At 39.2% G+C, this 15,276-nt stretch overlaps 1 protein-coding gene across 1 annotated transcript in view; it reads left to right on the top strand.

Annotated features, from left to right (window-relative positions):
• The window catches only part of lrba (LPS responsive beige-like anchor protein), a 204,036-nt gene that overhangs the window by 77,898 nt on the left and 110,862 nt on the right, over positions 1-15,276 (top strand). The window contains 2 exon segments of the mRNA XM_051945532.1: positions 12,165-12,229; positions 14,542-14,650. Coding sequence (XP_051801492.1) covers positions 12,165-12,229; positions 14,542-14,650 — 174 coding nt within the window.

The following is a 15,276-nucleotide window of genomic DNA, read 5'->3' as shown; positions in this document are numbered from 1 at the left end:
GCTGAAGGCTTTTTCCTTTGTATAGACCAAAATCCAGCACACGGTGTAATTTACATTAACTTTTAAATGCATATTGTATAAAAAAGGGGGTTTGTTCAGGGTAAAAAACACTTATATTCACAAAACAGCACACACAAACAGTTGTCCTCGTATACAAACTCGGCGACAAGGACAACAGATAACTATCCTCTGGCCCTGTGTGTGTGCATCTTTACCATTTAAAGCACCTCATGAAAAACCAGGGATTTACAGTAATACAAAAACACATCTGATTAATGACACCTCTCTCACCACTGCACTCTGTCGTTTTTATCAGCTTTATTTTTTTAAAGAAATAGCGCCTGTCATTTCTTTCCTCCACCTTTTAACCCCTATATGCTGCTCGGTTCCCATTATTCACTTTGCGTCTTCTCTAAAAAGGTAATACAGTCAGATTACACATCTGTCAGTGGACGCGCATAGATTTGGGACTCTGGGAGGGAATACGAGCCCCATAACGTCCAGAGACGAAGGAATAGCAGGACTGAAAGCTAGATAGAAAAGCAAAGGCAGAAGAATGACAGGCTCTAATGCACCTATTTGTCATATCTGTCAGGGTGTTGTTTAATGCTAATCTAATCAAAGGCAGAATCTTGGTGATTGCTCTGCTGCACAGCTCATGCCTCGCTTCCCCCTTTGGTCCCTAGCCCAAGCTATTTCTTCCTTTCTCTAAAGCTCCAAGCTATCCCACTCAATCTCCACAACACACACTCACACACTCTTTGAGCGAGAGAACCAGGGATTGGCCAGCGTAGTGTTGATTGCTTCAATAAATCATCCAACCAAATTCTCTCACAGCTAATGCAAATGTAATTTTATTGTTGTGTAAAGGGGGAGCGGAGGAGGGGGAGGAAGGTAGGGGCGATACGCACCTTCTCACCAGGGAAAAGAGGAAAACAGGGACAGACTTTCCTCTGGGCTAAATTACAATGTATAATTATTTGTGTGTTTGTTCTCCTCGTGGGGCAGCGAGAGCGAGCCAGTACCATGATTGATGACGTTATTTAGCAAACTTTGTCGGGCCCTCTGGCGCAGGAAGCGCTCGGTTCTCTCACAGGAAGCGCCTCTGTGGCCATCTTGTGATGTGTTTTTTTTTTTTTCCTTTCCCTGCCTTCGAGCCAACCAGTGGAGAGAGATGATTTTGATTGATTCTTTTTTCCTTCTCTTTTCACCCTCTCCACCCCCCACATGTTCATCAGAGATGTGATGTGATACCATCTCTGTGAAATTTTAATTAATTTCCCAAGCTTTGAGATGGAGTAGAGCCAGGGTGAAGGGTCAGGAGGCTTGGGACCGCAGAGCAGTTTTTAATCAGGGATCTTATGAAAGTTGCATTGGCGGCTACATCAGCTTGGCATTGAGGAGGGGATTGTAAACCGCTGTTTGATAGTGCCCCTCTTCGAAATAAGTACAACAGCGCTCCCAATTAAAGGACCATTTTGATCAGACATTAACTGTCGGGGTGGCATGCTGCCTTGTTCTCATCTGTAGTATTGATCCTCGCAGACTGCTGAATATACAAAGTGGGGATTAATGATCATAAACTGTTGTCGTAACAGAGTACCGCTGAAAATAGGATAAAAGAGCCGACACTTTGCCGCTTCTTCAACGGGCACTGTTGGTTTTTCAGGAGGTGCTCTGTTTTAGGGGAGCAATGAACACATGTTTAGATTATTTTTTAATCAGCAAATTCATTCCTGGATTGATCGTTTTGGTGTATGAAGTGTCAGAATAGTGAAAATGGCCATTATAGTTTCATATAGTATGCTACCAGATATTAAGGAAAACAGCATCAGAATCAACTTTAATGGCCAAACAAGATACAAGGAATTTGGTTTCAGCTGTTGGTGTCATTCTAGGAATAGAAAAAAAAATAGATATTTTAACATCTATAAAAGAATATATATGAAGAGTTCATTTGCAAAAACGGGTAACTCCGCTTTGATAAATTTTCAGAAAACATTTTCTTCATTGTTTACTTGAAATAATATCAATCAAGCTGAAGTTGAGTGGATTTGACTCAGTAGAAAAATACATGACAAAATAGAGAAAAATAAATTAATGTTATTATTATCTCAAGTAAACAATAAAAAAAATCAGTTTTCTGAAAACGGAATTACCTGTTTTTGCAAATGAACTCTTCATATATACACACAGTAGTGCAAAATGACAATAGCTGAGAGTGAGAATAGTGCAAAAAGCAAACGCAACAGTTCATAGTGCAAAAGTATTGTACAGAACCATCAAATATTTCCGTTTAAGAGTATTAAACCGGTGAAAAAAGGCAGTTGTAGCAGATCATTATTTTGCTATCAATCTGCTCATTGTTTCAGCTTTCCTCCGTTTACAGAAAAGAATACTCCTAGACAATTGGCAAATCAGGAATGTTTTGTTATAAATAATTCAGTGTATTGGACAATAGTTAGATAATACATGACAAATACTCAGAGGGGAGTTTTTCTTTTTTTTAATGGCTGTCATGATAGACTCTTTAAATCGTAGAGGTCAAATTAGCAGGCAAAGTCATTGATTTCAAGTAAATAGAACCGAGATTTTTGTACGATTCATATCAAGACATCATAATCCTTCGGAAGAACGTCTTTTATATTTAACAAACAAGTTTTACTCTCCAGCCACTGAGGTTCTACGATGTAAAGAAGCATCTCCTTCCTCATCCCACGGCCCTGATTTGCCTCGACAGTTTCCCTCTCCCTCTTGCACTTGTTTTCTCCCGTCTCTGTCATATTTACGGCCGGCGTGTTGTTTCCTGGGTGCACTTCTTGAAGCAGCTTCCACCTAAAACATCTGATTAATAAGTAATGCGATGGGACAAGAGAGAGACAGCTTTTCCTTGCGCTCGCTGCCGTCCAACCAGAGCTTTGAGAAATCATCTCGCTGGATACTTGACCGTCTACGATGAGCAGAGGCCCATAAATCTTCTCAGTAGCTGCATTTGTGTCCTGTAGATCAGCCATTATTGTCCGGCCCCTCTGTCAGCCCATCCATCCTTCTGCCATTTATCAGAAATGCATCCTGTACATGGAGTGGAGGGGAAACGGAGAGAGGGAGTGTTGTCGGTGGATGGGCGCTGGATTCATGATGGTCAAGACTAGATAGGAAAGAGAGCTCCTCTTTATATTTCAATAAGCCAAACGTAGCCACAAGCTTTTACAGTGTCTTAAAGAATTTGGATTTTCTTAGCTGGAAATTGAGTTTTGTTTGTTTGTGGTTTGAACTGAGAATTCTACAGCTGTGATTTTTCTGAAACGATGTCCCTGTAACAATGGATAATCAGCTTTTGTAACAGCTGTCGACTCAATCCAGTTAAATTCAGTGACATTTTTATTTATTTTATTCATTTGGATCCCCATTAGCGACAGCATAAGCTGCAGCTATTCTTCCTGGGGTCCTAAAAGATTACAATGAAATACAATTCTAAAAATACAATCACTCAATCAATCAGACAATAAAATATTTCACATTTAAATCAATCAATCAATCAGACAATAAAATATTTCACATTTAAATCAATCAATCAATCAGACAATAAAATATTTCACATTTAAATCAATCAATCAGACAATAAAATATTTCACATTTAAATCATACTGTAGCTTAAATAGACGTAAAGTGTCATCATAAAATGACATAAATTACCGGTTCTGAAAATTACAATAGCAGATAACAACAGTTCTCATTCAGACATGTATTCAACATTCAACACAGAGCTGGTGATTTATCTTGCAGAAAGAAACTTTTTCAGTGCACTTTTGAATTTTAAATCATTTCCAATTGATGTAATTTCTTTGGGAAGTAAATTCCATTCTTTCATACCTCTCCAAGCAAAGGTTCTTTTTATGTAGTTGTTTGATATTTTAGGTAAAGTAAATTTGTTTGCAAAAGCATGTCTGGTTGGATAGGAGTGTATGTCAGAGCTCAACATTAGTTTTTGACAGTGTCAGAGGAGTTTTTGTTAGAAAAACCTTCCTACACAAAGACAGTATAGAATATTTAAGTCTGTCCTGAACTGTTAGCCAGTTTAATTTTCGATACATACTTTGAATGCTAGTATAATAATTACAGTGCAGCACAAAACATGCTGCTCTATTTTGTATAATTTGTAAATTTTTAATATCATCTTTGGTGCCATTAGACCATACAGTTGGACAATAATCAAGGTTTGACAATATTAGAGCTTGCACAATCACTTTTTTTTTTTTTTTGGTTGTCAAGAAATATCCATATTTTCTGATCATAGAAATAACTCTTCCCATTTTGGCACAGATTGTCTGTATGTGTTTTGATAATTTGTTGTCAACTGTTATCCCTAAAAGCTTTGTTTCATTAACTTGCTTAATTACAGTATCTTTTATTTTAATATTTAATAGAGGATTTTGATTAACAGATTGACTAGAACCTGTAATAATACTAACTGTTTTAGATATATTCAGAACCAGTTTGTTATGGATAATCCATTCAAAAGCTGCATTTAACTCTGCCTGTAGGACACTGTTTAATTCTTCCTTAGTTGATGCTGATGTGTATATTGTTGTATCATCTGCATACATAACACTCTTGGCCTTAGGCAAAGCTAGGGATAAATCGTTGGTATAGATACTATACAACAAAGGACCAAGGCTGCTTCCCTGTGGTACTCCACATGTCAGTTTTAAAAAATCTGAGTAACAACCATTGAAGAAAACAGTCTGACTTCTATCTGTTGGGTAGTTGTTAAACCATGTGGTTGCAGTATCATCAAAACCATAGGCCTCTGTTAGAGTTTAATTTCTCAATTAAAGTTTTATGGTCTAGTGTATCAAAAGCAGCTGAGAAATCTAGCATTATACTGCCAACTAACTTCCTCTCCTCAATGCTTGTCAGCCAGTCGTCTGTCATAACAGCCAGAGCTGTAGTAATTGAATGCCCTTTTCTATAGGCATGCTGATTAGGAACTAACAATCCAAAAGTACTAAAATAGCTTTTTACTTGCTTATATACAATATTTTCCATGATTTTACTAATTGCTGTCAGTAAACTTATTGGCCGGCTATTTTTGCCGGGAAAAAATTTCTTTCGATCTTTTAATATTGGAATTATTTTGGATTTTTTCCACTCTTGTGGGCAAATTCCAGTAGTGAAGCTTAGATTTATAATGCGAGTGATAGCAGGCGCTACTAGATCAGCTGTCATCTTCGAGAAATTAGCGTTCATTTCATCAACACCAGGTGGTTTAATTCTAACACTCAATCATTTTTCAACTTCATTCACCGTTACTTTTTGAAATTTAAAAGTGCAATTTTTGTCCTTCATTATTTCATTTTGAATGTTTAGGTGCGATGAAAAATTAGCATTTGGCATTGCTTCTCTAAGTGCATTTACTTTATCAATAAAATAATTATTAAAATAATTTGCTATACTCACTGCATTCGTTAGAAATTTACCATCAACTTGAAAGAAAGTGGGATTAAACTTTTTCTTTCGTCCAGTTAAATCATTTATCGTATTCCACATTTTCCTGTAATCATTCTTATTATTTTCAATTTCTTTCTCATAATACAATTTCTTTTTTGTCCTGTTGAGTTTAGTAACATAGTTTCGTAGTCTTCGGTACGTGTTCCAATCTTCTAAGTTACCAGTTAATAAAGCTGTTTCTTTAGCTTGTTTTCTTTGTTTCATTAGTTGCTTTAAATCCTTATCCGACCATGGTGTATTGATATTTTTTACTGTGAACCTTTTTAGAGCTCTAACCAGAGGAGAAAAAAGCAGCGTCCTACATAAAGACACCAGTGTGGGCTGGTTGTTTGATCCACTGAAATACCTCAATGACTGTTGGATGGATCTGTATCTGTAATTTAAGCAAACAGCATTTTGTTGTGTCCACTGATGCAGATAATCCTTTAATTGTAATTCAATAACATCAATGTTAACTCGCTAATCCAATGGCTGCACATTATCATACGTTCCCGGCTGGTCTCACCAGAGTTTAACCTGTTTAACAGATGGGCACCTCTCTGCTGGTCTGCAGGGAGAAAGACATTGACTTCCCCAAAACACTTGGCTCCTCCTGACCCTTGACCCGCTGACCTCCAGGTTAGAAGTGGAGAGCGGTGGAAGCATAGAAGTTTAAACCCCTGCAGTCAGGGAACAGGTCGGGAGTGTATGCTCCATGCTGTACACAATCAATAACATAATCTGAGAAACGAGGGAACCAGTTGGAGGCCTCGTGAACTTCAAAGTAAGAAAAAAGACTCAACCAGCAAGCTGAATGATAGTTTCTTTTGCATATCTTAAACATTCATAAATTGCTTATTTTAAAAGTTATGCACATAAAAGTATGGGCTCACATCTGAATTGCTAAATAGGCATTCATATCTGTCAGTGGACATTTTTCTCCTCCTCTGCCAGTAAGCGGCGGATCAAATACAGACCATGTTGAACGAACCACTCGGGGAGCTGAGAAGGGTGAGAGAAGTGGCAAGGAATGCGATGAAACCAGGGGACAGAAATACTTTTCCTCGCAGTCAGACCGACACCCCGCCACGCAGTTAAACAGGCACGCAAGGTTCAAGATCAGTGAAAATCAAAGTGTTATTTTTCCCTCTCTCCCTGTTTGCCGTCGCCCTGCGCTCTGCCGTGGCGCTCCTTTACGGCCGGGCCACGAGGCTCAGTGTCGCTGCCATCACTCTCCGGTTCAGAGGATAATATCACACTGCATATTCTTTGAAAATATACTCTCCTGTGAGACGTAGAGAAAACACAGTAACACCAACTGGCACTTAATTCTGCAGGCTCCCTATCGTTGCCAACTATGCAGGCGGAGAGGGGGCCGCAGGGTGTGTTGTGTTGGAGGAGCTGGGGGTCAAAGGGGGCTTCCTGACAGGAAGTGAAGTCTAGCTGAGAGGAGAAAATCAGACAGGAGACTCCTAAAAATATTGAGTGGCTTTTAATTTGGTTCCCAGTCGGTTGTTACTGTGAGCCGGCTTCAAATGGCACGAATGGTCGGTTGTTCATGCACAGCATATAGCAGCGTTTCAAATAAATGAATCTGTCTGACAGAGACCTCTTCCACAGACATGCACTGCTGATGCAATGTTTTCTTACCCGACAGGTCCCTTGTTATAAGACCTTGGAATGTATTCTTATGTTTCCCCCCTGCCGTCCTCTCTCAGCCATCCCGCTGATATAATCATGTCCTGGTGTCTTGGCTCAGATTTGGAGAGGAACTTCACTTTCTGATCTAGCAAAAGAAAGAGTTCACATCTTGGACGTGATGTTCTTTTAAAATGGGACATTTCACTCCAGTTATTCCCAATAATACCTCAGAGGCCAAACCTAGAATTTGGAGTTGCACAAAGTCATTTTTCCCAAAGTAATTTTGACGTATTGAATGAGCTGTCAACCAGAACAGATGTTTATACAGATACTTAGGCCTGTGGATACACATTTGTGGATTTGGTTTAAATTAACTGGAATTAAATGGTTCAGTTGTTGTAGGACATGTTTTGACAGCAAGGTTTTGTTTTGTAAATAGAATTCTTATGCAGGAACACTGATATATTCCTTGAGCGCTTGGTTAATACTTTTTTTAAATTGGTACACATATATTTTTACATTTATGCCATTTTTTTTAGACATCTGGTTAAATTTTATAGTTTCCATTTTTGGTTGCAAGTAAAGCCTTGTCAATAGTGTCGATCTTCTGTCCACATTCTTTGTGCAATAGGACATGGACTGCTACTGTACCAGCCCACTGGACGTTTCCTTTGACACAACAAAAATGTTTTTTAGCAGAGTTGGGGGAGATAAAAGACCTTAAAATAGCCATTTTATTCAAGTGTTGACCCTGCGTGGGTTCAAAATTAAAGTTGTTTTTCTAAACGCTTGATATTTATGGTGAAGATAGAGTAGATTGGATCAAGTGTTGAGGTTAAGAGACTATTTTAAGGAATTAGTCGACTAAAAGTTGTCAGCGAGAGAAAAAAATACAGCGAGTTGTTTTTCTCAAAAGATATCCCTAAATGTTCTCTTCTGTGACTGCACTGAAAAGTCATAAAAGCTGCATAGTTGGATGAGGCGATGATTTCATTTCAACATCTGTTCCAATTGCAGCTAAAACAGCTGCATATGGCGTTTTAAATACTCTTATTCTCCTCACACTATTAAAATCCACCGACAGTAAACTCAATGAGCCACATATCACACTGCAAGTCAAAAAAGAAGTCAGTTTTTTAAATCAGGTTCAGTTTGCTTATAAAACGTTCGGTATTTGTTCACGTGTTTCATTTAAATTTACTTTTCGTGCACACTTGAAGTACTTTAACATGTTTTTAGTTTGGCTGTTTGGGGTATCAGAGCTTTAGGTCCAGTTTGCTGCCTCTGTGTTTGTATAGTCGTGACAGTGTGAGTCCGTGAAGCTCTGGGAGGCTCAGCAGTATAAATATTTGGACATCAGTAAATATTCCTTCGGTTGTGAATTTGATCACGCAATAACACCAATATAAGGGTCTGTTTTCTTAAGCAGATGCCATCTAAGCACGCTCATGTGGGTTTTATGTCGAGACACACCGGTGTTAAGCTTTTCATACACACAAGTGTTGCTGACACAACGGCACGAATAACAAACTGCCCCAGTGTCTATATTAATCAGTCAAAAGAGCGATGATGAATAACATATTTACGAGTTTATGCCAGCACTAATTCTTGTTTTGTCTTTGTCTTATTCATCCATACACATGGGCTCTTTTTTTGGTCATTGTTGATATCAGGTCGCTGTTCATAAACATTTAGGTCACACAGTAACAGTAAACTGTTCCCTCGTCTGTTCTTTTTTGTGGCCATCAAGACAGAAACGCTTAATTCAAAGTGTCAAAATTTGCCACCGCCTGTTACTGATATTTTAAGTGGTCAAAGCAACTTTGTGTTACGCAGCAGCCAGTGACGGATTTATGTGAACTCTTTGAACATGTGCATTTTGTTTGCATCAGCTGTTCTTTTTTTGTCTCATTGCCGCACCGCTCTTTGTTGCTTTGCAAACAAAGTCCTTTGCATTTAACTCTGAGGCATTTCATGGTTTGAGGAAAAAAGAAAAAAAAATCAGTAGCTCTCAGCCTCTTTAATTTTTGCTTCTGCTGCACTGCCACATTTGACACGAGGATTTATGGTTTTGTCGTCTCATCTAAAGTTGTATTCCCCGAGCCTTTCAAATCAACAAATACTTGTGATTATGAGTGATGCCACCGAAAAGCACAACCGACTTATTTATTATTTCGGGAGAGCCGAGACATTTCTTTCTTCAGCGTTGGAAAATGTTTTCCTTGTGTTGTGGCGAGGCTGATGTTTGAAAGGCGATTTTGCTCAGGAGGTCTGTGTTTTCTCACTAGTGGTAGTGGTATATTTAGATGTTGATTATGGATAATCAGCTGTAATGACGGAAGTGCATGGCATGTGTGTTTAGACTCAATGCCATCATCATGGAACACAGACCAAACAGAGCTGTCTTATAGACTTCAGATTTAGACTCAAACTTTCATTCATAGGCAGCTTCGCATGCAAAAAAGAAAAAAAAAACAGCAAACTTAGCTCCTAGTAGGTATATCTGCAAAATTTCCATCAGTTGGCTACTTTCCAGTCAGGATCAAGGAGCAGTCCTCTCTCTCGTCCTATCATCTCTTAGGAGGTCAGGTTAAAGGTGAGAGGTCACAAATGGCTGCTTGTATCCTCTCATCAGGAGCGCTGTGGTCACGGCCCCTATCGCAGCCATAAAAGCTGTGACATTGCTGACCAGGGCAGCCAAAATCCAATATTCTATCACTGACCTGTCCCGGTTTCCTTTTTGTCACTCGGAGATGTCCCCCAGATCAGGGTCATTGCTTTTTTTAATTCAACTAGAGGAGCCATTTCTTAGCCCATAATGACACCATTAGTCTTGCTATCACCTTTGTCTGTGGTCGCAAAATGCCAACGGCCTCTTGCGCTTTTCGTTCAACCTAATTTAGAGGCAAAACCTTGACTGTAATCTTGATTATTCGCTGAATGAGATTTTAGTTTTTTTCTATTCCAATCTTAAGCATTTTAAAGACAAAGAGGAAATTTAGCGTCACTGGTTTTCTGCTTCTCCACAGAGTGCGACTTTATTTACAGCCGTACTTCCTGTGGTGTTTATTTGAAATGCAGCTAGCACGGCCTGGCCCGGGTTTAGAATATCCACGCTGCCACAGGCTAACACTCATGGTTAATGTCCTTCAACTACAGTCTATACTTCAGCTAGAAGGCCCCAAGGCTACTCTCACATGCTTCCTCCGGAGCAGGCCTCGGCCACAAAACCCTCTGCCAGCACTCAACTCCAAAACGCTGTTTCCACTCCCAAGCCCAGACTTCTATTCCCTCTGTGCCCTCTTTATTTGGAATGTATTGTAAACACGGTCAATGCCAATATGGTGCTGCAGAACAAAAAGCAGTTATGAATTGAGGTTAAGTGTAGGGTTGTTTTCTGTATGACGTGCAGTGGGGTACAGAGTGATGGTGTGCAGGCGTTTCGGAGGAGCGGTTGTCTTGGCTTAGCGTGCGATTGGTTTTGATGGGTACATACTTGTTGTGCCGAATAAGGAAAACTATATGGCTTTGAGAATCGTCACTCACGTATAAATACGTTTGGATGTGTATTAGAAATTCTTGTAAATCGATCTTTCTTTCCTCCTCGCAGCGCTGATATCTTCAGTCCCTGTGGGTTTTCTCAGTTTACTGAAAAGCTAGTCTACATAAACACACGGTTTCCTCTATCAGCTCCAGAGATGATGACAGGCGAGTTTAAAACGTTCATGCTTCTACACATTGTGGGTCTTTCACTGCGTGGTCATTTTTCCGTTGAATTAAATTGTTGAGTCAATTAAAGTGACTTGTTTTGGTCCCTTGTTTGAGCCTGACTAAAATGTGGATCACGACTTGGATTTACTGATACATTTATAAACCAGTGCCACTTTTTAATTTGAGCTGAATAATGTGGAAAGGTGTTGTGAGTTCACGCTGTGATTGATGATTTTTTTAAAAGAATAGTTTAGGTCTCCGAGCTGAGAATTTTTTGGCGCATATTTCTCCATCTCCCTTGAGAGGAAAAAGGGGAAGAAGTGTTGTGAGGTTCAGACAGGCCCCATGACCTTGTTGCTTTATTATTCTTTTGACGGTTGTGTTGGAGGTGTTGAAATATTGAACAGAACGTGAGAGACGATGACTGCTGAGTTTCCCTTCCTCTCGTTGTCCCTTCCAAGTTGAGGATTTAAAGTCGCGCACGGTTGTGGTCGGATTGTTTAGACTGACACCTTCAACCATAACGTTAGTCAAAGAGAGGAAGAAATTTGTGTATTTACTTGTGATAAATGCACTCTCAACACGGCTCTTTCACTCCCGTTCACTGGTATGTTAACTGATTATGTAGCCTGCTCGTGCTCCTTTTAGGATTTATGTTTTATTTGATATTAGTGGGCTGTTGTGACAGGAATGCTTGTAGGGAGTGTAAACCATAGATTTCATAGGAAAAGCTTGTTTTATTTGTTCATTTTTCTAAAAATTAAATCCATATTTGACTGAAACATTAAAATAATATAACAATTACTTGATTTCTCCTTCCTTTCCATTTTTTGACTGTTTTTGTCATGTTGCATGTTGGTGCCACTTGCACTAATGGTTTATTTTTTAAGCACAGCTACATTTCAATGTGATGTTGGCACCACATTAATATAGGTATTATTAATAATAATGAACTTTATTTCTGTAGCACCTTTCAAAACACGGCTTACAAAGTGCTTCACAATGCATTAAAACACACCAAACATGAGATAAAACAGTAAAAGCAACAAAACATCTGAGAAAACATTGCAACCTTAAAAAGACCAGTGACCAAGCATAAAAAAATATAGAAAAATGCCTACAGGTGTGCTTCTAAAAAAAATTTTTTTAGTATTATTAGCATCACCTCCTTCCAATGTGTAACCCTATATTTAAATGTTACCCATATATTTCCCAACTTTTAATCCCAAATGCTAAATTTCACATGATGATATTTGTAAATGATACTCTGTGACTTCCTGTTGCATCAGTAATGTGCTGATAGAGTTTGTGTTTGCTTGCAGGAATGGCAGAACTCCATCCAGAAGAATGCAGGTCTGGCCTTTATCGAGTTGGTCAACGAAGGCAGGTAGGTAACTCTGACCCGCTCTGCGCTTTCCTCTCGTCTTGCGGCAGCACTTCATTAACTTTCCAACCTCTACCCATCGGCCCCTTTCCAATTTCACCGTCCCCGGATCACATCACTGCCCCTCAGGCCCCCCCAAGATCCCCAAGGCCCCTGTGACGGGGTGGCTGTTCAAGATTCTGGACAACAATCAATGTTTGGGGCTTAGGAGAGTGAGGATTGAGGACCTCTGAGTTCAAGGCTCCATTCAATACCTGCTCATCCCAGAGGGATTTGGGGAAAGGAGAGGGGTTAGGTGGAGGGTGACAGGAGCTGTGATCGCTGGTTCCTCTGTGACACTTGGGAAATCGCTCTTGATTTCCCACTGTCAGTTTATGCCTTTCTGCCTGAGCCTTTATCTGTCTGTAATCATCTCTTCTGTCTACCTCTATCTTTTGCCATTTGTCTTTCTGGCTCTTGTTTTTCAATTATGCCAACATTTGAGCTTTCCCATATCCACCTACTTCAGGGCCGTCTTTCTCACTTCACTTCCCTAAAGTTGTCAAACTCTTATCAATTTCAGAATAAGAGGATCACACTTTCTATTATTGATTTTTAGCTTTTAGAATTGACAGAAGCTAATCCCCAGTAATACTACTGAGACTAGAAATGTAGCGCCTTGACTTGTTTGTATTGGACAGGATTATTAATTTACTTTAAAGAGTTGGCACCACATTCCAAGTCACAGGTACTAGCGAGCGTGTAGTCATTTGTCATACGTGCCTGTATGCATATATGTGAGTAGAAATAAATATGAATCAAGCAGTCGTCTAGAGTGAAAATTAATGCTTCAGCAGTTAAAGTCTAATATCGATTTAATTTCATTTATTCAATTTAAATCCAGGTGTTACGGCTGAAATGCTAAGTTGATTCCTCAAATAGTCAATCAACATTATCAGTTTGACTGTTTTGCTGTTGACTGTTCTGTGTTCTGTTAATCACTGGTGTAGTTATTTTAAGGAAAAATACCATATGCATGAGTTCTAAAGTTTGTGATACTTTTCTCTGTGGAAAAAGAACTTAAAACTGATTTTGAAAGTTTGCTGACAATTTAAATGTTTAAAATTTGTAACAATTTGAATATGTTAAGTTTGTTATATTATGTTATCAGAATCAGCTTTCATGGTCTAGTACGTACACAACATGCAAGGGATTTGGATTCAGCTGTTGGTGTCACTCTAGGGAAAAGGAAAAGAGAATAATAGCTATAGACACCTATAGAAAAAAAGTATATAGATAGATATTTACACATCTAGAAAAAAACATACATATACAGTAGGGCAAAACAACAATTGTTTTTTTAATGTCTTTGAGCATTTATCGTCCAAGCAGTTAATCAGTAATGAAAATAATTGGTTGCATAAAATCTAAATGTTTTTCATCGTATGTCCAAACAATCCATCTGAAGTACATTTTGCTGTCTTCAATTTCCATTTTCTTTGAGTGTTTTTTAAAAAAGTTAACACTGAGTGACAGCACCTTGACAGAATTGCGTTTCATAGCCCTATTTCACAGGGTTTAAGTTAACGTGTTAAAAAAAAAAACGACACTTTTAAGGTAGCATAAGTGTGTTTTGTCCACATATATACGATCTTCAGCACCATAAAGAAGAGCATTGGCTGGGTTATTGATAGCGGGGCCTGAGTAGGGCCATGGAGGCTGCAGAGGCTCCGGTGCCTCCGCTCCCCTGCTGCACTGTGCTGAAACAGCAGGCTTAGGTTACAGTCATCCCCTGGCCCCTAAGGCCCCCCCCCCCCCCCCCCCCCCCCACACACACACACACACCTCTCCTCGCTGTCTACTGCTCTGTTATTGTTCCACTTTGCACAGTCCTGACCTGTAGGGCTGCAGAGAGCTTTCTTTGACCCACACACACACGCATAACATGCATGTTTCATCAACGCTGATAAGAAGGCGGAGGTAGACTACACATGTAGCGACACGGGCAGAGATCCTCCCTCACGTCAGATGCATATCATTAACAAATCAATTAGCACCTGCACCCCAGTTAACAGACAAATCTGGTTTGGTTTTGTTTCCAAATTAGATTTCCTGCTCATTATGCATGGTTCTTTTTCAGCATTTTCTGGATATTACATGGCTGTTTTTCTATAGGTTGCTAGATAGCAGCGTTGAACACATGCTGTAGGTACTCTGAAGCTCAGGAGTTTCTGACATTTGTGAGCTTTTCTTTCCAGATAGTGTTCGTAAATGTTTTAATAATTAAATATACATGTTATTCCTGTGCACTGATGCCCGTCTTCCCTCTTCCCCAGGCTTCTAAGTCACACCATGAAGGACCACCTGGTTCGTGTGGCGAATGAAGCTGAATTTATCCTCAGCCGACAGAGAGCTGAAGACATCCATAAGCATGCAGAATTTGAGGTGAGATGCTGCACAAATTATGGCAGGCGTGTGTACGAAATGCCTCATTAAATGATTTTGTATTTTGTAAGCAACCAAAATTGCTTCTTGATGTATGGAAATAATGACTGCCCAAAATATATTAAGATCAGATTGTAGCCTTCTTTTGCAATTTTTTAACAAGTCAGATACAATTCTATAATTTCATTTAGCAGACGCTTTTATCCAAACGTTTACGGTCACCCACACAATTGGCAATTTCATGTTTTCCATAAAAACTTGTACTTTTTTCATGTGCTAACGTAATTGCACAAAGGTTCTCTAATCATCAATTAGCCTTTCAACACCGTCAGTGGCATTAGAACACAGGAGTGATGGTTGCTGGAAATGTTCCTCTGCACTCCTATGGAGATATTCCATTAAAATCAGCCGTTTCCAGCTGGAATAGTCATTTACCACATTAACAATGTGTAGACTATATTTCTGATTGATTTAATGTTATGCTCATTCAAAGAAACTGCTTTTTAAAAACAATAAAAATAAGGACATTTCTAAGTGACCCCAAACTTTTGAACAGTCGTGTACATCTGTGAGTAGATACAAGTTACAACACAAGCCAGGATCTAGTGAGGAGAAAACAGCTTGGA

The sequence above is a fragment of the Acanthochromis polyacanthus genome, chromosome 3 (assembly GCF_021347895.1).
Source record: "Acanthochromis polyacanthus isolate Apoly-LR-REF ecotype Palm Island chromosome 3, KAUST_Apoly_ChrSc, whole genome shotgun sequence".
NCBI lineage: Eukaryota > Metazoa > Chordata > Actinopteri > Pomacentridae > Acanthochromis > Acanthochromis polyacanthus.
Note: the sequence above shows the minus strand (reverse complement) of the source record. Positions and strands in the feature narration are given on the sequence as shown.